General features: G+C 40.1%; 2 protein-coding genes across 3 annotated transcripts; one reads left to right on the top strand and one right to left on the bottom strand.

The window, feature by feature from the left end:
• Nucleotides 1–3,048: 3,048 nt before the first annotated feature.
• DHRS7C (dehydrogenase/reductase 7C) lies at nt 3,049–9,164 on the top strand. The gene is made up of 6 exons (XM_005243603.3): nt 3,049–3,389; nt 4,621–4,733; nt 6,099–6,309; nt 6,890–6,982; nt 8,349–8,504; nt 8,956–9,164. The coding sequence occupies exons 1-6, from the start codon at nt 3,236–3,238 to the stop codon at nt 9,162–9,164; spliced, it is 936 nt and encodes a 311-aa protein (XP_005243660.3). The 5' UTR covers nt 3,049–3,235.
• A 3,393-nt stretch (nt 9,165–12,557) lies between these two features.
• Nucleotides 12,558–22,640, bottom strand: GSG1L2 (GSG1 like 2). Of its 2 annotated transcripts, none has more exons than XM_055797907.1 (5): nt 22,229–22,640; nt 20,614–20,661; nt 18,078–18,152; nt 16,151–16,262; nt 12,558–14,230 (listed from the first exon to the last, which is right to left on the bottom strand). In XM_055797907.1, exons 1-5 carry the CDS (start codon nt 22,536–22,538, stop codon nt 13,975–13,977), a joined length of 801 nt encoding a protein of 266 aa, XP_055653882.1. In that variant the 5' UTR covers nt 22,539–22,640; the 3' UTR covers nt 12,558–13,974. The 2 variants fall into 2 exon arrangements, with proteins under 2 accessions (XP_055653882.1, XP_027651513.1); XM_027795712.2 differs by having other exon boundaries at nt 12,582–14,230; nt 18,078–18,230.
• Between the last annotated feature and the right edge of the window lie 566 nt (nt 22,641–23,206).

Below are 23,206 nucleotides of genomic sequence, written 5' to 3'. Positions count from 1 at the left end.
GTAAACTTAACCAGCCTGTCTGAACGAGCAGGCATGTTCTTTGCTCACAAGCACCGTTCAGTCCCACCTAGGCATCCCGAAAGTGTGAAGGGCCGTGGCCGCATCGTCCCTTGGTCACAATGAACAGTTGCCTGTGCAGAGTTGCTTTTGAGGAGCACGCCGTGGTTATATTTTCTCTGTTTGGCTTTGCATTTGGGAAATAATGTCACAGTCATTGCTCAACTGAAGGAGCCGCGATACCCGACGTGGCAGAGGAGGAGATGGGTTTGACTACTTTTTTGGTGTGCGTCAGTTTGACCCCAAAATGACATTGTGTCAAAGCGTGTGGCCAGGTGCTGCTACAGATGTTGACTTGGGGTATGAATGGCTCCAGGTGTGCTTTAGGAGAGCTCTGTTGGTGTAGGTGTGCTGAGCAATCGCTCTGCTGTGTGTGCAGCTGTTCTGGTTTGGCACCCAGCTGTGAGCATGCAAAAGAAAACTCGCAGCTGTAGTCAGCTCTCGGATATGCAGGCAGCAGTAGAAACCGCTCTGATTTTAGAGCATCCTGACCATTTCAGGCAGGCCAAGAGTTGTGCCCCGGTATTTCTGAGAGCCCACAGCTCCGCAGTTCTCCAGGACACGACAGGTAAAGTTGTAAGATCCCAGAGCTCTTTGCGAGTTACACTAACGGAGTTTCTTTGGATATATATTTGGATACATGTGCCAACTGAAAAGGTATTGTTTGCTTTCCTGCTCGGTAAACACAGATCACTTGGGTGGTCACGCACGCTTGTCAGTTCCTGAGGAAACTTCCTGGAAAAGGAAACAGTTCAGAGGCACTGTTTAGGGTTTGGGGGGTTGTGGTTGCTGTAAACCTCGGGGATTTGGCGTTTTGTTCCGTGTTTTCAATGGTGATTTGAATGGATTTCTTCAAAAAAAATCCCATTTGTTTCATTCTCTACCCCCATTACATTTCTAGGAGGAATGGCTGCAAGGTTCCCGTTGCCTCAGGTCAGTACTGCTGGGACTCCCTTTTCCCTCTCTGCCCTGTACACGTCTGTCTGTAGCTGTTCGCTCCCCGGTGTCTCCCCGTAGATGGCTCCCAGTCCCGGTGCTTTAATTCATCCCTCTTTGCCCTTGGCCCATTGCTGCTTTTGTGTCCTCTGTCCTGCTCCCCATCCATCCTGGGTCTTTAATCGCTCCCTCTCTACCCTGCAGGCTGTTGCCTATTTTTCCCAGCATTTCTCCATCACTCTCTGTCTGGCTCCCTGCCTCTCCTTTTTAATTCTTCCCTCTCTGCCCTGTGGCCTGTTACTGTCTTCCCTTTCTCTGTCTCTTTCTGTACAGCTCCCAGTCCCTTCCTTTTTGAGATTCCCCCCTTTCTGTCCTCGAACCCATTGTGGATTTGCCTTTGTCCTGTTGCTGGCTGGCTGGTCCTGCTCCCTGGTTCATTCCTGTATCCCCCTGCCTAGCTCGCTGTGCCATTATTCCCCGCTGTCCCACTCCCTGCCCTTTCCCCCCCCCGTCCTACAGTCCAGGGCTGTGGTTTTTTTACCTAAAAGCGCACGCAACTTTCAAATATCGGCACATTATACAAATCTGTGGTTTGAAAATCTTAAATCATGGGTCCTTTGGCAGGCAACTTCAACATTTATAGGCAAGAATACACACCTTGATTGCCACTGTCGTTAGCTTCTAGAGCAAGTTCATTTACAAACTGTGTCTAAAAGTCACCTCCTCTGCCCTCTTGTATAATTAACTTCTATCCTTTCCCACTCACTGAAAGCTAATAGGTTCCTGCCAACCTAACCATGAAGTCCTTGTCCCTTGTTACGATGCTCCAGTATCGATGACCCTCCATCATTTGTAGACTTAGTATTCTCTTATTGGAGAACATAGAATTTAGATGAGCAGTTGCACAGCGTGAACAGGAGTACAGAATCTGGTTGTCAACACTTAGACTTTTAAGACTGTGATACAACTTCTTGGAACAGCAAACCAGGAATGACTCATAATGAACCACTGTTTCTTAGAACCCCAAAGGGCAACCCATAACTGATTGTCAGGTTAACCAGTAACGTGTCTCCGCAGGAAATATAAAAGTTAGATCACCTACCTGAAGTTGATACGCTCTTGAAATTGCTGGGAAAGAGGTGTATCTGCCTGGCAGATACCAAGAGTGGGAAGCACGGTGGTGGCACTGGGACGCGCGGTGCCAGCCTGCTCTGTGTTCCCGCGCTCGGTGCCCGCAGCAGCTCTGTGTGATGCACCAGTTCCCAAGCCAGCTTGCTCAGAGGTGTTTTGCCAATGCAGACATCCATCAGTCATGTTGCTGAACAGTGATTATTTCAAGTGGCAACTTCTTTATGGTATCTTTTGCTTGTTTTTGAAGACCTATTGTTGTCACGGAGTGTATACAAATGTTCTTATGTGTAAAGTTGATTGAAGCCCAATGAGAAGAAATTGAGACCGTCTTATGAACAGCTGCAGCTGAAGGAAAGACGGAAAGATAGCTGTGTCTTTGTACAGTTGAATCGATACTGTACTAAGAACTTTTACATGGCTGTCCAGCCTGTTGGACTAGATAGGTCAGGCATGCGAATCACACTGTAGATACTATATTTACTTTTAAAGTATCTCTTGTCACATGCCTATACATAGCCATTCTCGTTCAGGGCAAGCAGCCTCAGCGAATGCAGTGCTCTATGATATTGCTGAAGGACTTCAATTAAATCTGTAATACAAAAAGACAAAAGAATGCTTTATCTGTAGCTGGAGTCTTCATAGCCATAGTAAGTGATTCTATTTTCTCTGTCTTTTAGAACGGAAAAAAATTCTACTTTGTGTTTTATCTAAAATTAGGATTAAAAGCTGGTTTCATATAATAGCAACATAACTAAAATTTCAGTGTTATATATTAACCTGTTTTTTGTCTTAAGGCAATATCTGTGCTAAAGTTCTATTATGTTTTTGACAACATGGTGTAATTTTGAATAAAAGGAATCCAGATCTGGTTAGCCCATGCAATAATGAGGAAAACAGACAAACAAACAATGTTACCCTGTTTATTAAATAATAATATTAAGCCATTCATTGGAAAACAAACTTCCCACTGCTTCAAGCCTTTGGCGTGCTGATTACTGTGTTTTCTATAGATGAAAACATTGCTTTTTTAGCTAAGAATAGTTTGAAAAATAATGAATGCATATTATTATTATTACTGTTAATCTCATATGGTCTTTTGTTTCCTGCAGACATGGGTGTTCTTGCTGTACTTGCTCTACCATTGCTTCTTTTAGGGATCAGTGGAGTTATTTATATTTATCAGTCAGTCAGGTGGCTGTTGTCCAAGTCAGCTGTGCAAAACAAGGTGGTGGTGATCACAGATGCCATCTCAGGACTGGGCAAGGGTGAGTTGTCTCATTTCTTCTCTGTGTCAGAGAACAAAACCAGCTAGAGAACCACCCTCTAGGTGATAGAATGGGCATACATTGCCTTGAATATATCCATAACTGCCTGGATGAAGCAGGAAGGTCAGAAATATATTTTTAAACTAATCCTGCAATTTTTAAATGTACTTTTTTAGTCTCACCACAGGAACTGCTGATAAACTTTTAGGAACTCCAGAGCTTTGTATTTATTTAATTCAACAGAATGAGAGGTTTTGTAAGCACTTAAGAGTGTTATTTTTAGCATGCTGCTACCATGAGATCTTATTACATGGACAGTCCCTGCAGGGTAGCCACAAATCAGTACAAACAGGTGTCACCTTATTCTTTACATGTTCCTTTTTAGCTCTTAAAGACTCCAGCAGTTCCTGCTCACCCCTCTGTCCCTGTTCATGTCTCTGCCTCCTCTATCACCCATGTTACTCCTCTTGCCTTGACATCCCCCAGTCCCTCCAGCTGGGCTGCCTGGCTATGTGTAATGGTGGGTTCAGGGGACAGAAGGAAAGGGTATGTGCTAATTTATATAAGCTAATTGCCAGGGCAGCCAGCCACTTGGCATATATGTCTTCATGGCTCATATTTCTTACCTGCATGGTGCTGCTAGATTAAAGGTGCTGGGTCATGTACTGTTCATGTGCTGTCCTGCTCTAGGCATCGCTTGAGGAGCAGTAGATGCAAGTGTCTGGTAAGGCAAACACAGCTTCTGGCTAGACTGTGGCATTTTCAATGAAGACTTGCTGTTTGTTGGAAACCTTGCACTCCCAAGCAGACAATAGATCAGGAAAGGGAATGCTTTTGCGGAATTATTCCTTAGCAGAACAGAGCAGACACTTGTGACAGACATACACACTATGCTGGCAAGGAATGCACTTTATCAAGCCTGTTAGGACAAGGTATGAAATAATTCCAACCTCCATATCCCACCTGATCTCTCCCTTTCCCTGACACACTTCAGTTTCAGTTGAAGATAATATTAACATGCATTTTCTCTGGTTATATTTCAGTAGTTTTGTTTGAGGAGACATGATCTAGTGCTTCCTTTTTTCTCATATAAATTATGCTTTCAAAATGAATTAATTTTAAAGCATAAATTCAACACAATTAGCAAAACCAGAATCCCATTTCAAACAAAACAAACAAAATCAAATTGTTATTATTGTTACTATTTCTTTTGAACATATTTCTGTCCTAGAATGTTCTCGGGTGTTTCACGCAGGAGGAGCAAGGCTTGTGTTGTGTGGCAGGACATGGGAAAAATTAGAAGCCTTGTATGATGCTTTAATTAGCGTGGCAGACCCCAGTATGGTGAGTATTTCCTCCACCTTGCTCAGGTACACAAAGTGCTTTTAAATCCAGTAAAGAAAGGTACATGAAATGTGATTCACCGTTAATGAAGATTGTGGTCACCCGGGTAACACACTCAACATGGTGGGGGGAAAACTCTGAAGGTCTTCAGAGCATGATGCCGAAAATGTAAGTCAGAAATCCTACTCCCTTGAGATAATTCAAGGCAGTTACTGTAAAACAACTGAGCAGTTCTGCATTTTGAACAAGGCTCCCAACTAGAAATGCTAGGCAGAGGAATTTGCCTGTTAATTTGGATGAAAGGGATCCAAAGTACTTCATTTAATCACAGGAACTATCCATTTCTGATACAGAGTGCTCAGGGAGTGGGAGATGGGTCTAAAGATTGAACTAATTCTGAGTTTCTCCACTGTTTTGGGAGAAATCCCATCTAGAAGGGCATGGGAGCATATGAATAAGAGTGCCCTTTCTTCATTACCACTGACTGGGTAACCATGCAAATAGACATGCAAGGTTGCCCCTGCTGCTGGTTCTTTGAAAGGTGTGTCTGATGCTCCTGGAAAGCTTTCCTTCTGTGACCAACAGATAGCTGAGTCATTTCAGGGCACAGGTGTTCTGGAAGGCATCACACAAATTCTGCAGCCATTGCTCACCAGACCAACAAAATCTGTGTTTGATGTTTGACCCTTTTTTTGCAGTGAGCTTCATTTATCTGCATAAATAACCATAGAAGTAGTGTGTTCATGTTAGTCTGCACAGACTCAACTAGGAAAAAAAATTAAGTATGACTAAGGGATCTGCGTTACATCGTCATAGTAATGCAGTGAAAGAAGATACTCGAAGTTCATTCCTCTGTCCCATAGCTGATAAAATCTACATCTTTCCAGAAACTGCACAAATGCAGGCTCTGTTTGGATAACCTATAGCGGAACAAACCATTCCTACCCTCCATCTGCCCCCCGGGTATATGTAAATTATCTGTCAGAGCAATATATATGCTGACTCTGTGGTCAGCAAAGTTTTCCAGAGGGCTGCTCATGGAAGGATCATAACCTGGAGAGGTAAGAGTCACCTTCTGTGTCTATTATCTGTCTCCACTGATTACATGAGAGACTACACGTAGGGTAGACCTGGTCCAGTTTACCCTTCCCATGGTGTTCTGCTTCATCTGAATTTTAGGGTCTATGGATACCCATTGCTGAACTACCTTCTTTCTAGAGTGGGTTAAAAGAACAAATCAATTTTTTTGTGAGCATGATAAAAGCACTTTCTTTGGATAGCAAGGTAAATTAATTTACAAGACAAGTAAATAGAAATAATTTTTTATATAACAGGTATTCTTGAAATAAGTCTGTTCTTTATTAGACATATGCACCAAAGCTTGTACTTCTGGATATCTCAGACATAAACTGCACTCAAGATGTAGCTACGGAAATCCTGAATTGCTATGGCTGTGTGGATATACTGATCAACAATGCAAGTATGAAGGTGAAAGGAGCAGTGCAGAGCATTTCATTGGAACTTGATAAAAAGATAATGGATGCCAACTATTTTGGACCTATAACGTTAACCAAAGGTATGGTAAATTTTTTTTTTCTGTTTTACTGTTGCCATTTAAATCTTGAGAACCAAATCTTTAGCATTATACTGTTTCATTTGCACTTATTTTTGCCTTCTTGGCTACAATAAAAAACAGTTCTGTGAAAATTAATGGACTGAAATTGAGGTGAAGAAGATCAGAATGAGAGTGCCTGAGTTTGGAAATAGATTGATCAAGAAATACATAAGCAGGTGTTTGAAAGAGAGACATTTTTAAAAATGTCTGCTTATTGCATTTTGCATACGGTGACTCCTTTATTTAGGTACTTTCTGCCTTTGTTACAAAGACATTCTTTTCAAAACCCTTGCCAGTATACAGGCTGACAACTAAATGTGATAATGTGGCACTCAAATCTGCATGTACAATCCAAGTGAAGTCTAGAAGACACTCAATTACAGCTACTGGATTTTGTGATACTTTTGATTGCAATATCGAGACAATCATTGCTAAAGTTGTGCTATCTAAACTTCAGCTGTTACTTCTTTTCACTAAATATGTTGAGCTCTTTTATTTATGTGGCTCTTTCTTTCTGTTTTGGTTTTTTTTTTTTTTTCAGCCATTCTTCCCAACATGATCTCAAGAAGAACTGGGCACATTGTTCTAATTAATAGTATTCAAGGAAAAATAGGAATCCCGTTCCGTGCCGCTTGTAAGTTATACATAGCAAGAATGTACATTCTAATGCAGAAATTGTGAGTACTCCATGGCAGTGATAAGAGGTTATTAAAAGTGCTAATTTGTATCCTAATTCAGTAAACTATTAATATATTACTTCAGTGAAAAAATTTCAAAGAATTGGAACTCAAGACGAAATAGTTAAAATACTATTTTTGACATGTAACTACTGAGTTAGTTACCTACCTCAGGATTATGACTTATAGCTCCATGAAAGCAAAATACAGTGACAGAGAGTGTAAGGAAAGCAGTAGACAAAAAAATTAAATCCTGTCTTTATGCCTTTGTATAAATCTATACAGTGCCCACATCTTGAACATTGTGTGCAGTTCTGGTCCCCCGTCTCAAAAGAAGTATAAGAACTACAAAAAAAGCTCAGAAAAGAAACAACACATTGATGCAACATCTAGAATGGTTTCCATCAAGGAAACAGCTGATTGTGTCAAGATATATTGTATTTGTATGAAATCATGAGTAGGAGAAGAGCTAACAGATAATTTTTACAATGCCTCTACCGATATCTATGTTGCATGGTGTGGGGCTGCCAGAAGGAACGTCAAAACAAATGAATGGCGAAACTTCTTTCCATTCCTAGAGCCCACCTGCCTTTTTTTAGATTATATTATGCACAGGTCAATTTTCACTGGAGATCCAGTCAAATACAAGGTGGACGAGTGCTTTGCAGCTCTGCTGCACTTAACACATAGTTCTGGTTTTTGGTCAAGGTTCACATACTGTCATCCTTCTTTAACACCATTCTCAATAAAATGCACTAAAAGCAGTTAAAAAAATTCTTAACATTCAATTACTTTAATATTAAAAGCATCTTGGAATGCTGGTGCAGGGCAAAGGCCTAATTAGTTTACAAAATATTAGTACTCCTGCGTTGCAGAAATGAACATGTATTTCACTGCATTTTATCGATCTGTCACAAACTGCAGCAACAGATGGTGTGGAGACTCATCTCAGTGATAGATGTCCATCCACCAAAGACATCTATAAACTTGTAGAGGTAATAGAAGTATTACTCCTTAACCCAGGATATAATATTTCCTGTTGGAAAATCCAGGCACACACTCTTTGACATGTATGGGGAGACTGGCTGCATGCCTCATGCATAATTGTCCTGTACAAATAATTTACTTGTTTGCTTTAAATATGTCACATGATAATTTCACTGGGTGAAATAATACACTGATCTTTTGCTGTTTGGCTAATCATTCCATGCTCAGTTTTCCAAACATTCATATGTTGTGGAGCTCTGTCATATATATCTATATCCATGCATTCATATATCCAAACATGCATACGTGTTTTGGTTTTTTTTTTCTTTCTTTTAGATGCTGCTTCTAAGCATGCCGCTATAGGATTTTTTGATTGTCTTAGAGCTGAAATGGAAGAATTCGATATTTCTGTCAGTACTGTGAATCCAACCTTCATCTGTTCATACCATCACCAACCAGCACCTGGCAACTGGGAGGCATCTATTTGGAAATGTGAGGTTTGATGCATCCAGAAGACGGTAGATGAGGCTCATATAGCAGTATGGACCCTTTTCCCAGGGACAAGAAAAGAGCATAGGGGAAAGGATGGAAGTGGCAGAAGGGATGAACAGGTTATGGGAGCAAAAGAAAAGAAAGACTGGAGAGGTTAGATGAGCCTGGTGAAAAGAGAAGGAACGTGGAAAGATACAACATTGTGTGAGAAAATAAATACACCAGGCATGGGGAATGGAGGTAAAGCTGAGCATGAAAGGTCCCAAAACTGTAAAAAGATCTTACAGACATACTGGTGAGGGGAAGGGAAGGGGCAAAGGGTTGAAAGTGTGTAGAAATTGAACTAATTTGACTGATGCACGAGCTGCATATCTTTTTCACCATCATTCCCTCATATGTGTCTGTCTGTCTTGTCTATCTTTCCGTAGCTCTCACTCCTCTCTATTTACAGTCTTTTTCAGAAAGGTGGCATACGGCGTGCACCCGGTGGAGGTGGCGGAGGAAGTCTTGCGCACAGTGAGCAGTAAAAAGCAGGAGGTGCTTATGGCCAACCCAGTCCCCCGAGCAGCAGTTTACATTCGCACCTTCTTCCCTGAGCTCTTTTTTGCCATTGTTGCCTCAGGGATTAGGGAAAAGCTGAAGACAGAAGAGGAAAATTGATTTTGTTCAGTTCTTCTCCTTGCTTTTGACCTGAAAAAAAGTTAGGTTGTTTCAAATGTCAATGATTTCTGCTTCTCACTATGGGTAGAATAAAGTAGGAGGCTTTATTAAACGTGAACCAGCCAGTGTCTCACGTAGTGACAAAGGTAGAATAACATCTGTGATCTATCACGAAATTTTTAAAGAACAGATGTATTTTAATCTAGAAACTAGAAGCAAGTTATATCTAAGCAATTTTCAAATACCTAAAATATACTGCCAGGAGGACAGAACTAAACTGCTCTCCACTTCTACTGTAGTAGGATAATGTGCTAAAATTACTTCAGAGGAGATTTACAGGGAAAGAATTTTCGTCTAAGTATAGTTAAGCACAAAGGATAAATTGCCACACATTTTCAAATGCTTGTGTTTGGAAGCTTTAAAGAAGAGATTAGCAAAACATCTGCAGAAAAGCAATGTAGCTTTAGTTTATCCTTCACAGAGGAAAAGAAGGATTAGGTGACCTATTAAATGGGTCACACTTGTCCATAATTCCATGTTTTTTTCTCATATTGAGAACAAGGTTTCTCTGAAGTAATATTTTTTCCTCTGGGGAAATTTATTATTTAATCTGAAGTTTTCTCTCTCATCTGTCCATCTCTGCTTCACTGTCTAAATACCTGTGCATATATGTTGCATACTAAGAAATATTATAATAATAAAAAGAAACATTATGAGATAAGTTTATTAAGAGATATTTTCTGTGAGCCTTATTCAGCCATATTTTAATCTATGAGATTCCTTAATAATACTAACTTTCATAAATTGGGACAAAACTAGGCTTGCAGATTTAGTTGAAGTATAGGAGAAAGATGCTCAACTTCAGCTCCTTTAATTTTTTTAAGCTTCTCACATGCCTAAAGAGCACATGAGTTTCTTTTAACGTGAGCTGCAGTTGCATTGCTTTAATTTTATGGAGTTTGTGCTCAAATCAACTGTTTCTTGGTGCTGGCCAAGAAGATTGATATTGCTGGACACAAGGACCCTTGAAGTAAGGAAGAATTTAGAAGAATGCTAAGACTGGAAAGTTTAAAAGTGAGGAGACTCTTGTTCTAACTTCAGAACATTTGTCGTAGATATACCCTGCCCTCAGCTAACCTCCCAGATCTCCTTAAGCAGTGGAAAGAAACAGGTGCCTCTGACCTGTGCTCTGTCTGATGTACAGCTCAGGGTAACATGAATTGCATCATAAAGTGCCCGTTTCTCTCCACTTTGGGTGGACTCCCTGTAACCAGCACAACTGTAGACCTGTGTGTCTGTGGCACAGGCAACTGAAGTTCACCAAGATGCCACATTCATCAAGATTGTTTGGGTCAAATGAACTGGAATAAAAATTCCACAGTATTTAATAATCTCTTTATTATTTTTTTTCCCTTGCTTTCAAATGATGTGGTTCCAGGACCTACCCCAGAATTATTGATGTCTACAAACTGGGAATCAAAAGTTAAAATAAGGACCAGAATGTGCAATTGTGGGTTGCAAAAAACAAAACACAAAGAAGTGTTGCATTTGATCAGGTGAGTTTTTTACCATACATCCAGCAGAAGATACATATCTTCTTGAATGGTTAGCATGTGAGAAAACCAGACCATCTGAGATTTAAGAATTGATCTGGGCGACGGTCCCATTGCACAGTTATTTAAAAGCTCTTGTCCTCATACAGAACTTTATAGGGGTAGAAACCACTGTGAGAAACAATCCTGAGGAAAGATAAGGTGACAGAGACTACCACATTGTGTTAGAAACCGCAGGCTAAGACAAAAATCGAGGTACTTAAATTAGATCTTTCAAAGATCTTGTAGGCATCAACCAAATCTGTTCCTTGATGAGGTGGAGATTCATCAGCGACACCCAGGCACAACATGCATTAGTTTAAAATCTATTGTAAAGACACCACAGCTACTATAAACGAAGAAAAGCTAAAGTCAGATGGAATCAGGAATAATTTCTCAGTTGGTGAAGATGTTAAAAACATCTCTATCACAAAGAAATACGTGAAAAAAGTGGAAGGAATCAAGATATTGTGTTCTGGTCAAGGGATGGAGACTACTTCTACTGGAGTGGGTATCAAACTCTCTAGCAACTGCTTTTTTCATCTGTAGAACTGCAGGTGGCAGTTTCAGAACACTAGGTACGCTGTAATGAATAAAGACAGACTTTTCTAAAGATGAAAGGGGAATCTTAACTGCTGTCGACAGCTACCTCGTGTGATGGTGCAGAGAAGATGGAGCCAGACTCTTCTCAGATGTGGACAATGGAAGAAAAAAGGGTAGCGGACGTAAATTGGAACACATGACATTCTGATTAGCTATGAGGAACTATTTTTTCCACAGTACAGCAGTCAAGCATTGGGACAGGTTGCCAATGAGGTCAAGAAATCTCACTTCTTGAATGTATTCAGAACTCAACTGCTTAAGGCTCTGAGCAACATCGTATAATTGGTCTGGCTTTGAGAGGGGAGGTTGGACCAGAAACCTCCAGAAGTACCTGCTCACTGAGATTCTTCTATAATTCTGTGTGAGTCTACAGGTGTAGGTGAGTCTTGCAGTTGGGCTCCAGCCAAGATAATTTTGATATTCCCCCAGTCAGAGAATGTGATTCTGTCAGTTCTCCCACTGGATGGGAAAATCTGGATAAATACCTAATGCTGAAAATTAATGAAACTGCAGACACGTTAGGCAAAGTAAAACATATAATCAAACAAACCCTGCTGAAGGCACCAGGAGATGACTTTGCATATAAATACCTGACTTGACACCCTTTAGTGAGTCCCACCAGTGCTCTATACAATATGGTGTTGGCTGACAGGACACAGTCTATCCCAGTCGCTATTCAGAGATGCCACTTCACATTTGTTTGTTGTTTGTTTGTTTTTATAGTGTTTGTGAGTGTTTAGAAGCTGCAAATAGGTTAAATGCTAAATTAAGAAGGAGAATACTATGGCAATTGTTCGTAAGTTTGTGTGAATTAAGTGATGGTACAATGACCATGAATTAATCAATTATAAAGCTAGTAGACTGCATATAATTCATCTTATTTCCCCAGGACGTGAAAAACACAAACAAATTATGATGCTAATTTTAAATTTTCCCAGTCAGATGCTGTTATAGGACAGGAGCCAGCAGCTGGTTGTAGGAAAACACAGGCTGATGAAAAGGAATTTCTGCTATTGGGTAGAGGGGCAAAACTTGAACCTCGAAAATAAAGGTTGATTTGTATTTGAAATACACAGAAAGAAGCAATCAGTACTGAAGAGAACAGAAAAAAGAGGTTCCAAATATTTCCAAATATTAGATAACTTTTAAGAGTTATCTAATTTTGAGAGCAGCAGGGTAAGGATCATAGGATAACTCAGGTGGGAAGATGCCTCACGAGGTCTTTGGTCCACCCTCCTACCCACTATGAGGTAAGACCAGGTTGCTCAGGGCTTTACCTTGTCAGGTCTTGAAAACATCCGAGCAGGAAGACTGCACAGCCTCTTCTGGGCAGCCCGGTCCGCTGCTTGACAGTCCTCACAATGGGAAAGTTTCTCTTTGTATCCAGTCCAAGCCTCTCTTACCTGAACCTATGCCCAGTGGCTCTCATTCTCCTACAGTGCACCACTGTGAAAAGCCTGGCTCCATGCAATGAGTAACTTTTATGTAGAAACTGGAAGACTGGTAGGTATTGTAGATGCTGGAGGGCTTCAGGTCCCTCTGAAAGCTCCTCTGCCCACCGAAAAAGCCTCAGCGTCTTCATACATTCTGTGGGTTCTGCTGACATAACAAGTTCAGACTGTATTTATGTTAGATTGTTTTGCCTGAAAAAAGCAAGTAGTGATTTTTCTAAACCCCAGAGCTGTTCAATATACTGTGTAAAGCCTCTGTCACCCAGTTCACAAGTGTGTTTCCCAGTGGGCTCATTAGCAGGAGGATTCATACAGCAAATGAAGAAAAACTTGTCCAACAGAGTAGGCACAGGTGGCTCAGTTCCATGGGAAGCTCCACGTTGATCCTCAGAGTGAGCAACTGTGTATTCCTGATCGATGAGGATCATAATAATGTCTACTTTTCCATCTTTAATATGATCGTAGATTATTCTTCATGTATGATAATCACAAATCAAATTTTAATTCTTCCTGACGCTGTTGTCAGGATGCTACCTAGAGAATTTCACAGGTGAGTTGTGTGCTGTCTGCAACATGTATCTTCCAGATTTCTGTTTGCCTTCCTAGCAGTTTTAAATGAGTAGTATTTTGCTGGAAAGCCTCTTCCCTCTGTTAGCCTTTCTTTCACAGTAAATCCTACCACTATGCATACAGTGAAACCCTTAAATCATAAGCTGTAACACACAGATTTTCCTGGAGAGATTGTACCTTTAGTAACAAATTACTGAAGCCGTGCCCCGCATGTGGGCTGCCTTACTCGCTGCCCTGCTCTTTGCGGGTTTTGGTTTTGGTATGGGATTTTTTACAGTCTTTTCAATAAAGAAATAGGGTGGAAATCCGTAATGCTCTGAAATTCTAACAAAGCCACATACTCTAAGGCTCTATTAGCCTTAGAAACCACTTAAAAATCAGCAGTTGAGGACCTGTGTCACTGTCTTTTTCTGAACTAGGACACCTGAATCTGCTTTTCCAATACTAAGACTTCCTTGAAACATCCATGGAAGTATCATTTCTTTATTAAGAAAAATAACTAATGCTACACAAATATGCATTTTTATTAATTAATACATTTTCATTCTTATCTAGTGCTATGATTTACAGGATGCCTGAAGATATGGTTCAAATTTACAGAACTGAAATAGTGGCCAGGTGATGCAAGCCTTTTATTGCGTGTGCAGGGTCCTCTCTACGGTTGTGAGAAGAGTTCACATACACATTGCAAACTTTGTCTGGAGCTGTATGGTCAGGAAACTTGTATTTAATCTTTAAACTCCTTTCCAGCATTTCTCTTTTGTGCTTGAATTCCAAAATAGTTTTTGTGTATTTGTTAATCGTGGTGACAGCTGCAGCCATACAGCAAGCGAAGGAAGCCCATGCGAGGCTATAAACAAAAAGGTTTATCAGAAATTAGCAGAACACTTTCATATCCGAGTCCTTCAGGTTTATTTTTGAAAAAAACTACACACGTGTGAGTTTATTGGTGTATATTAGAGAAAGAGGAATGTGGTGGGAGAGGAAGATTGATTACTGGTTAATGACCATCTACATACCTGAATTACATAGTTGACCTCTGCATATTGGTTATAATAGTCACATTTAACGTTCTTGTGTAATGAAACCCTACCTCTAATTTCTCCATTTACTCACTTAGAGCTTAATATCAGAGAGAGGAACTATAAAAAAATGAGGATGCCTAAAAAATTAAAAGATGCAGTTATTGAGACTGCAAATCTAACCGGTGTTGCTGAGAAAAATGTGTGTCCATTATCCAAAATGGTTAAAAAGAAGGCACAATTAAACAGCTGATTAAAGCAGGCTCAGGGCACTGAAATGCATTCTGAAGAAAATGCAGGTCATGGCAAAAGAGAGAGAAAAGGACATCAGCTTTTCAATGTTAAAAGTAAAACCACAAGAAGAGAGATAAAAAATGATGTTGAGGTATAATTTGCTAAAAATGTGTGAAACTTCCAGGCTACTGAGTGGGAAATGCATGCTGGAGGTGTAAAACTAGCATGTGAAAATATGGCCAGAGTGGAATGAAGTTCACAGTGGAGAAATGCACCCATTGGAGCCTTCCTTAACATGGCAATGTCACAATTATCTAACGAAACAGGCTTTGGTGGAGAAATCAGTTTAAGAAACTCCAGCTTATCACTTCTCTCCCTCAGAGCTGTTTGTTCCCACATTCTTGCTGTAGTTCAACAAACCAACAAACTCATTTAGGTTTTCACTCCTGAGGATGCAGTTCAGTAACCAGCAGCTTTCATGGAGGTTGAAAGGTATTTCTATTCTTGGTGAATCTCTCACTCTCCTCGTGTTTCTCAGGTTGAAGCATCCTCACATCAGGAGGTTGTGAGGATGTGAGTTATTAGGAAGGTGAAAAGCCAAAAAGGCAAAAGTGAAAAGACAAGAGAAAGCCCCATTTCACTGCAAAAATTCCCAGCAAGTCTGCATCGTAAAGATTGCATGCAGCTATAAACTCTCATTCAATAATGGCACAATAAAAGTAGAAAGAGCAACAAGGAGTGACAATGAGCTGTGGTCTTGGCGGTCAGAACGTGTGTGAAGGAGATGACCAACCTGAGCTCTGCTCTACTGACCTGAAATTTGGTCCAGATTGACTTTTGGTTTCACCCAATACAGTTGTTCCTGTTCTTATTCTCAGTCACAGCTGGGGAAATAGCAGCACTTTCCAGCACCTGAACATTCAAATGCTTTCTACTGATAAGATTCGATGGATTTTCAAACACAGATCTCTATAGCAAAAATCCTCTGAACAGACGGCTTTCTTAATAAATTCACTAGATCTCCTCAGAAGGTAAGTTGCAATTATTTACAGGGCCAAAATGGTGTGCTTTTACCTAAGCCTGTTTTCTAAAATTAAAACCATCTTGTCTGAAAAGTTGCAGATGGAACAACCCGAAGCATATATCTGATAAGGAAAAATTCAGTGTGAATGGCTAAAACCAGAAGAGTTTTAAGTTATACAAGGCAGTTGTCCTGGCAGATGAGGGTACTAAATCTGGGTCTGATGTGTATGGAGAAGAACCTCTGCTTTGTGCACAGCAGTTGGTGATCTCTGGACTGTCTAAAGAATGGCAAATGCAAAACTCATAAGCTTATACATTCTATGCAATAACCTAAGGCAACTGAATCTGGAGAAAAACAGCTGGTCACTGAACTGCATCCCCAGAAGGAAAATAACATAGACCCATTCCTTATAAATTAGGTATACATTCCTTGAACATAGGGTGAAGTGACTGAAATGTAATGGAAGAAATAAATATAAACCAATAGGTACCAATAGGACCAGCCATAGTCCCAGGTGTGAGGTCTCCAGTCTTCAGGACCGAGATTTACAGTCATTTGAAATACAGTTGTGTACATCATGTGAGCAACCATGCCCAGAAGACCTGAAAAATACAACATCATAAGAACATTAGAAAATGTAAATTTAGGATGTAAAATGTAAATTGTTCGTCAACTTTTTGCAATTGTCTGTTGAGCTCCTGAAGAATATTTTATGAAGTATCTAAATTCTATATATCGCTTAACAATTTTTTTTTTCCTTTTGGTTTGTTTAATGCAGTAAAGGATTTCAGTTGAGAAAATAGTGAAAGCTTAAGCAACCTAGGATGCTTGCTTTCCTTTTCCAACCTGGTGAATAAGAACTAGATATAACAGATATAACAGGAGGTAATTATCTGGGAACTCTAGATTTTAAAGGACAAGGCAATGAGAATTCTGTTATAAATCATCAGCTAAAGCTCACTTCTCTTTAATAGTTTGTTTTAAATGTTCAGCATGTTTGGACTGAAATGTTTATGAAAAGATAAGAAAACAAAGTCAGAAAATGCTTGATGGATGGTTACTTTCTGAATTTTCAGGCAGTATGATTAAAATGAGAAAAAGAAAATGTCTAATAAAAGTTATTGCTATTATTAATAGTTATTACTATTATTACTATTATAAAAGTTAGTCTATTATTAATAGAAATTATTACTGGACATTGTAATCTAAATGTATTTATGTGTGTTTATGCCTTTGCCAATATAATCACTAACAGAGTCCCTTGACACCTCCTGTGTATCCATGCAGAGCCATGGGACATGCAGCCCATAGATTTTAAAAGGCAACAAGTTGATTGGCTCTCTTCCTCTGAAAACTTAGTAATTCAACCCTGAGCGGGGATCAGCATTACAACAAAGCATCACTGTCGCGTGGCACAGGCCGTGTTTCCCACAGTTTTCTGTCATTCAGTGGAAAGATTTTTCGAAGGCGTGCAGCCATATGCCCTTTCCCAGTGCCTTAAATGCAGGCAGATTTATCCAAGTTATGTAGGTGAATGAAAAAGTGAACAAGCACTTAATGGCTCTTAAAAAGCACAGAAAGTCTAGATTACAAAAGAGGTGTATGTTTAATTATCTAATTTTCAAAACTGCTGCTAGGCGGTGGCCTAATCCTAAGGTTATCTGTTCCCCCTTAGCATTTTATTTCCCAGTAGCAAACTTCCCTGCAAACAGCTATTGTTTTGTTTCCGTGTTCATTTACAAATCCATAAGCGCCTTTGCGGTACCAACTATTCCACCATCTAAAACACATCAGCTTCTGAGAGCAGATGGTCCTCCCCAAACTCACAAGACCCCTTTTGTCAAGTGTTCGTAAAGTAAGTCTGTCCCGTGACTTCTTACCAAACTAGCTAGCTCACAGGATCAGTCCCTACAGGACACGTCCTCTGGCGTGACAACTCCGGTTAAATAGCACTGGATTAATAAATCATACGCAGAAAATGACAGACAATTTTAATTATGTTTCTCCACTAACAATTATCCAATTACATTTTATTCCTTCTTGAAAGTGCTATTTTGACTTGGCTATTGCTAATTTTATACTTAGCATGTTGGAAGTAAAAAAAATCAAGTTATTTGGAAGAGTATGTTATTTTTTTACCTTTGACAACAAACCTGAAAATAACATTCAAAATTATAAAATCAAAAGAATGAAGTTAAAATAGTAAATGCTATAAATATAAAATATTAAAATAATCATATTAAGAAATAATTAATTGAAAATAGTATTTTCCATAAAATTTTGCTGCATCTTGTATTGTTCATGTCTTTGTAGGTATTTTAATAGTTTTGAAACTCGGTCACTGTTACTAATTATCAGGTGGAAGTCTAGCAACGTTTCATTTTCTGGATGTAATATATTGAGATCCTTAACTGTACCTGCTAATACGGTGACTACTGCAGAAAAGGCGTTGATCTTTAGCCCGTTAATGACAGCACTGTAGTAGCACATTTCTGCTGACATAAGAATGACTCCAGTCAGAAGCAAAATGATGTACAGAAGCTCTGCTACAATAGACAGCCATAAAACCCCTGGAAAACCAAATCAGTAGTGCTGATGTTATAAATAGTCATTCAGTATTTTCACCATTTCTATCTTCTTCATTTATGTTGTTTTACACAGTATCAGACAAAAGCTCAAGGGCTGTAAGGATGCTTTTATAACATCTATAGGAAGACGTCAAGGTGAATGGACACCCTAAATTATAATTCCCTTGGTTGATCTGGCCATTTAGAGGAAGAGCAGTTGCACATTCCTGCTACACACTGAAGAAGCTCACAGCACGAGGTGGGACAGTGGGGTTTTATACTCAGCAGCTACCCTAAAATGGCCACGAACCAAGGTTAAAATAAAAGGAGGAATTACTATCCAGTTAGCTAGTTGCTAACATCATGGTTGCTGAGTCCAGAGAGGTGTACCAAAACAGAAGACCATGTTGACCAGGTAACAGACTGCAAGGCCAGGCATGTAGCCACATGGCCTGAAGGTCTGAGCCACTAAGTAAAATCTTCCCCACGGGCAAACAGGACCTTGATTTTCAGACAGAGAAGCCTCCATGAGCCCAGATTCTCTCCAAGTTTCACTGAGGTTCATTTCTCTCATCCGCTAATTCGTCTCTTTCTGGCTATCTGTTAATTACATCTTATGCAAGAAGTTAATCTTCCCATTAAAGTTTCTCAGCCAGCTGTTTTACTATTCACATGCTAATGCCCCCTAGTCAGGAGCAGGAGGTCTTTTATGTCCGGATCATAGCAAGAACTGGCCAACAACCTTCCCAAACCTTTTTAAAAACAAGTAAGCGTGACCCGAGACACCTGGCTGTAGACTCAAATAGTGATTTCATGTGAAGGTATATACTAATAATCATAACTGAAAAATAGAGACATTGCTAAGACACATAATGGATCACTAAACACTAGATACGACAGTAAGCAATGTTTGTGTGGTAAATAATCCCTACTGCAGGCTTTGACAGTGTCTGCAGGACTTGTCTGATTGAAAGGCCATCGAGACATTAAATTCTTGGGTCAAGCTATGTGTGGGGCCTCCTGGGCAAGGTTTACTTCTCCAGCAAATCTTTGCCTCAGTAAAAAATTCTGATTTTGTTCAGGAACTCCAGATGTTACATTGCCCAACACTATTGGCTGCTTCAGCTAGAAGAGCTTGCATCTTGACATTTTTTATGTGATCCATCACTACACACGCCCTGAACAACTGTGATAATCCCTGTGCACAATGCCTGGGGATGGTCAGCTCAGCAGGGGTGAGCCTGTGCATCCTCAGTTTTGTGCACACAGCAGCCACATACATGTGCAGAATGCAAACTCTGCCTTCTCCGGTGCAGGGCAGGACTCTATTTCTACACAGGATTTCACTACCCAGGGGTAGCTTCTCAGGGTGGTTATCATGTACCTTGGTGTCATCTTAGGTGTCTTGAGCTGACCTGCAAGGTTCCTGCAGCACTTGCTGATGCTGCTCACAGAGCTTCAGCGCTATGCCCACCAGTGGTTTCACCTGTGAGGAGCTCTCAGGGCAGAACCTATAACCCACCCCTCCTTTCTGAGGACCATGTCTGTGTGACTAAGAATCACATCTTATTTATATTTTTTCTCATGCTGTACAAATCTTAAATTGTTTGTGTACAGTGACAAGCTGCAATAGAGGGAGAAGGGACTGCCCCTCAGATGCTGAGTCTTTCTACTTCCCCAAGGGGCTGGAATTGTATGTCCAGGAAAGTACTCCAGTCCAGTATCCTGGACATGCAATTCCAACCTCCTGGGGAAGACAGAGGTCTTTGTTTTCTGGATCAGCCACTTGCAAAGTGATTGCTCTAACCGCATCAGTTGAAAGGGCTGGTGTTTACAGCATCTGCCGGAATATTTTATAGGAACATCAACCATTCTTTGAAAGAAAGAGGGTAACCCTGCTTTCAGGAGAACAGCAATGCCTCCTTACAGCTCTGTGTCAGGTACAGGGAGGGGACTCTGACTGCCACCAAGACTGGTTTGGTCCACATCCACATCTCCCTCAAGCCCCCTCAGCACACTGCCTGCCTTTGCTCACACTCTCGCCTGTCCCTCTGCCCTCTCCAGCTGCATGGTGTAAGCCACAAAATTCCTGACTGTCAATAGGGAGGCATGAAGAGGGAAGGGGCAAAAAACTTAAAAATCTTGACTTCTAATACTGAAATTCAAAGTAATTTAAAAAAACATTTCGATTAAAATAGAGTGTTTTCAAAAGACATCGATTCATATTTTAAGTCATGTGGTCTTCGCTTTGAAGTTGAAAAACTAAAGGACAAAAAACCTGTGTGGGATTAAAGCAAATATTTTTTTCTATCAAAATGTAGAATATTTATATTGGTGAATGTGTTCAGGACAGTTTTATTTACACAAACAAAATATGCATATCTACCTCGATCAGCATCTGGAGTCAGACTGATGAAGCTTCTACATTTCTCACCTAGAAAAAAAAATAAAATATGGAATTATTTTGTATTCTATAATGATCTAAAGAAATGGATTAATAGAAAGCAGAAAATGGAAAAACTGTCATCAAAGTACAGACTGACATGATCAGGACAAACTATTTCTGATGTATGTTCAAACACACAGAATCCCTGGTACATCAAGCTACTCCTGGGACTTAGCTAGAGAATCCTTCCAGACTTTTTCAAGGCAGAACCAGAGTCTGGGAGACTTAGAGAAAGGCAATGAATTGATTTCCAAAAGGTTTTAACTCTGAAAGCCAGAATGGGAAAAGGATCAATTCCTTTGAAAGACTGGCAGCCTGTGCATGATCCTCCCTGTGAAGGAAGACCTGCTCTCCTTAAAGCAGCAAGGCTGCTGCTCACACAAATTTCTCCTAAGCTTGGTTCCAATTTCTTTCTGTAAGCTTTGATTTTCAAACTCATGTGACCTCCTGACCCGCAGGCAGATGCTCTGAACAAAGCTCTTGGAATGAATTCTGCTCTGCTCTGAAATTACAGGGTGGGTTTTTTTCAGCTACTAATTGCACCAAGTTGGAAAACAAGAACTGCCATAGCAGATGCACAAATTAAACAACTTTGGTATCCGTACACCTGCCAGATCTCATTCGGACATGTTTTGCTCTGATCTTCAATATTTTACTCCCTTAAAATTGCATAATAACTTAGAAGACCTTCTGGTAGAAGTGGACTTCAGGACAGGCGACTGTGAAAACATTTGCATTTTATAGCAGAGATGACAGCTGATTTGATTTCTCTGAAGTTTTGTTCTAGTTTTCATTTGTAAACTGATCAGGACCATAAGGGGAAAAACTTGTGTTGATCTGGATTTACAGTAAATGTCCTATTTCTTGAACCAGCTAAGCAATTACAGTATACAAGAATCCAGAGTTAATTAGAAGCTTTATTTAATGGCAAGCTGATCTCATTCTACTGACATACACATGCGCAGAGTGAAACTCAGTGAAATGCCACCACTCATGGCTAGTAAGCCCCCAAATTATATTTTAGTAGGCTGAAAATAATCTTCTGCTTTTATTTACAAAAGGTGAGATCGCAGTAAGGAAGCAGAAATACCTGTGCTTCAGAAGAAATCCATGAAATAACTTAGATCTCACAGATTTAGTTGTTCAAATGATTTTTAAAACAAGAAAATCACATTGTGCTTCTTATGTTGCCATAGGGGATCATAAGAAATCATGTAAGGTAGATATGTTCGTTATTGCCTAAGGGACTGAAAACATCAGAAAAGTAAAACTTTCCTGTTAAAGTCACTTCACTTGCTGTTCTGGTTAGAAGAATTTAAAAAAATCTTAATCTGTACTACAACCTGTCACTCTAAAGTTCATTGCAGAATTTATTACGATTTTTTTTAGGAATTGACCAGATAGTACACTCTAAGATCCCCCTTCCCACAGAAGAGCACCTTTATAAGGATATGGTTTCCCTTAAAACACATACATGATATTGCAGCAAAGAGGCAGGTGACACCAAATAAGTAGGAAGAACTTTCTTAAAGTAAATGTACATGGTTTTACTCACCTACTTCATTTATAATTTCTTCACAGGAATACCAAATCCCAGCGTGAAACTTTCGGTCAATGAACTTGTCATCTCCTGTCTCCCAAATGTACTGCACAGCACTGCTGTTGTTCCCATCTGGGCTATTAAAGCCGATGCACTGATCCCCTTTGCTTTGTCCTTTACAGAAAGGTTTGGCAACTTTTCTCATCCCTTCACACCAGTAACTGCTACTGAATGCTGTAACAGAGAAGACTAAAGAGAGAAAACTGAGGCAAAATGCTGCTGAGGCTCTCTGCCGTCTTTCTGCTGGCGGGACTGAAGCTGGCATTCTCCAGGACTGCACTAACCTATTCTAAAAATAACCTTTTACAAAGCTATGTATGTATCTGCCTGGTGAAGCACCTGCCTGTATTTACCATCCCATTCTTCATTCCTCTCAGAAAATTGTACGAGCTTAGCAGTTAAGACAGGAAGCAGAGATGGGGGCATGGCCAGTAATCATGTGGCAGGAGAGATTAAGGATGTAGGACAGTGTTGTTTGGCAGTGATGTCTTGTGAAAGAAATATGAGGAGGTGGGACAACCCCTTGAATCACAGAAGTAAAGATAAACAGAACATACAAGCATTGGAAGTGCCCCAGTATGCAATCAAAAAAGTTTTATTTATATAAAAAAATATGCACATTTACCTTGATCAGCAGGTGGAGTCAGACTGATGGAACTCCGTTTCTCCACTAAGAAATAAATAAAATCTTGCTGTTCCAGATGTTCCTGTTACACTGAACACTGATTAAATTGAACACAGTTTTGAATCTTACTATAAAGAAATTCTTAAAAAGATAAACCCGGTTGCTAAGTTAGAGCGTTTCACAGCTTTGCAGCACTTCCCAAGACCACTGGGAAGGCAACTGCATCTGTCTGGAGTTCCACGAGTGACAAGTGAAAGCCATAAGTTACATGACTTTGCTATTGATGGGCTGCTGGGCACCGTCCAGTC

This window comes from Falco peregrinus, chromosome 2 (assembly GCF_023634155.1).
Source record: "Falco peregrinus isolate bFalPer1 chromosome 2, bFalPer1.pri, whole genome shotgun sequence".
Taxonomy (NCBI): domain Eukaryota; kingdom Metazoa; phylum Chordata; class Aves; order Falconiformes; family Falconidae; genus Falco; species Falco peregrinus.
Note: the sequence above shows the minus strand (reverse complement) of the source record. Positions and strands in the feature narration are given on the sequence as shown.

What these genes read in the sequence shown, in the direction of transcription:
- DHRS7C (XM_005243603.3), top strand. Translation starts at nt 3,236, where the DNA reads ATGGGTGTTCTTGCTGTACTTGCTCTACCATTGCTTCTTTTAGGGATC. An exon ending in CATCTCAGGACTGGGCAAGG is followed by an intron (nt 3,390 to 4,620) that starts GTGAGTTGTCTC and finishes TTTCTGTCCTAG; the next exon opens with AATGTTCTCGGGTGTTTCAC. An exon ending in AATCCCGTTCCGTGCCGCTT is followed by an intron (nt 6,983 to 8,348) that starts GTAAGTTATACA and finishes TCTTTCTTTTAG; the next exon opens with ATGCTGCTTCTAAGCATGCC.
- GSG1L2 (XM_027795712.2), bottom strand. Translation starts at nt 22,538, where the DNA reads ATGCCAGCTTCAGTCCCGCCAGCAGAAAGACGGCAGAGAGCCTCAGCA. An exon ending in AGTAGTCACCGTATTAGCAG is followed by an intron (nt 16,263 to 18,077) that starts GTACAGTTAAGG and finishes TGTATTTTTCAG; the next exon opens with GTCTTCTGGGCATGGTTGCT. An exon ending in GACTATGGCTGGTCCTATTG is followed by an intron (nt 14,231 to 16,150) that starts GTACCTATTGGT and finishes TTTTGTTTATAG; the next exon opens with CCTCGCATGGGCTTCCTTCG.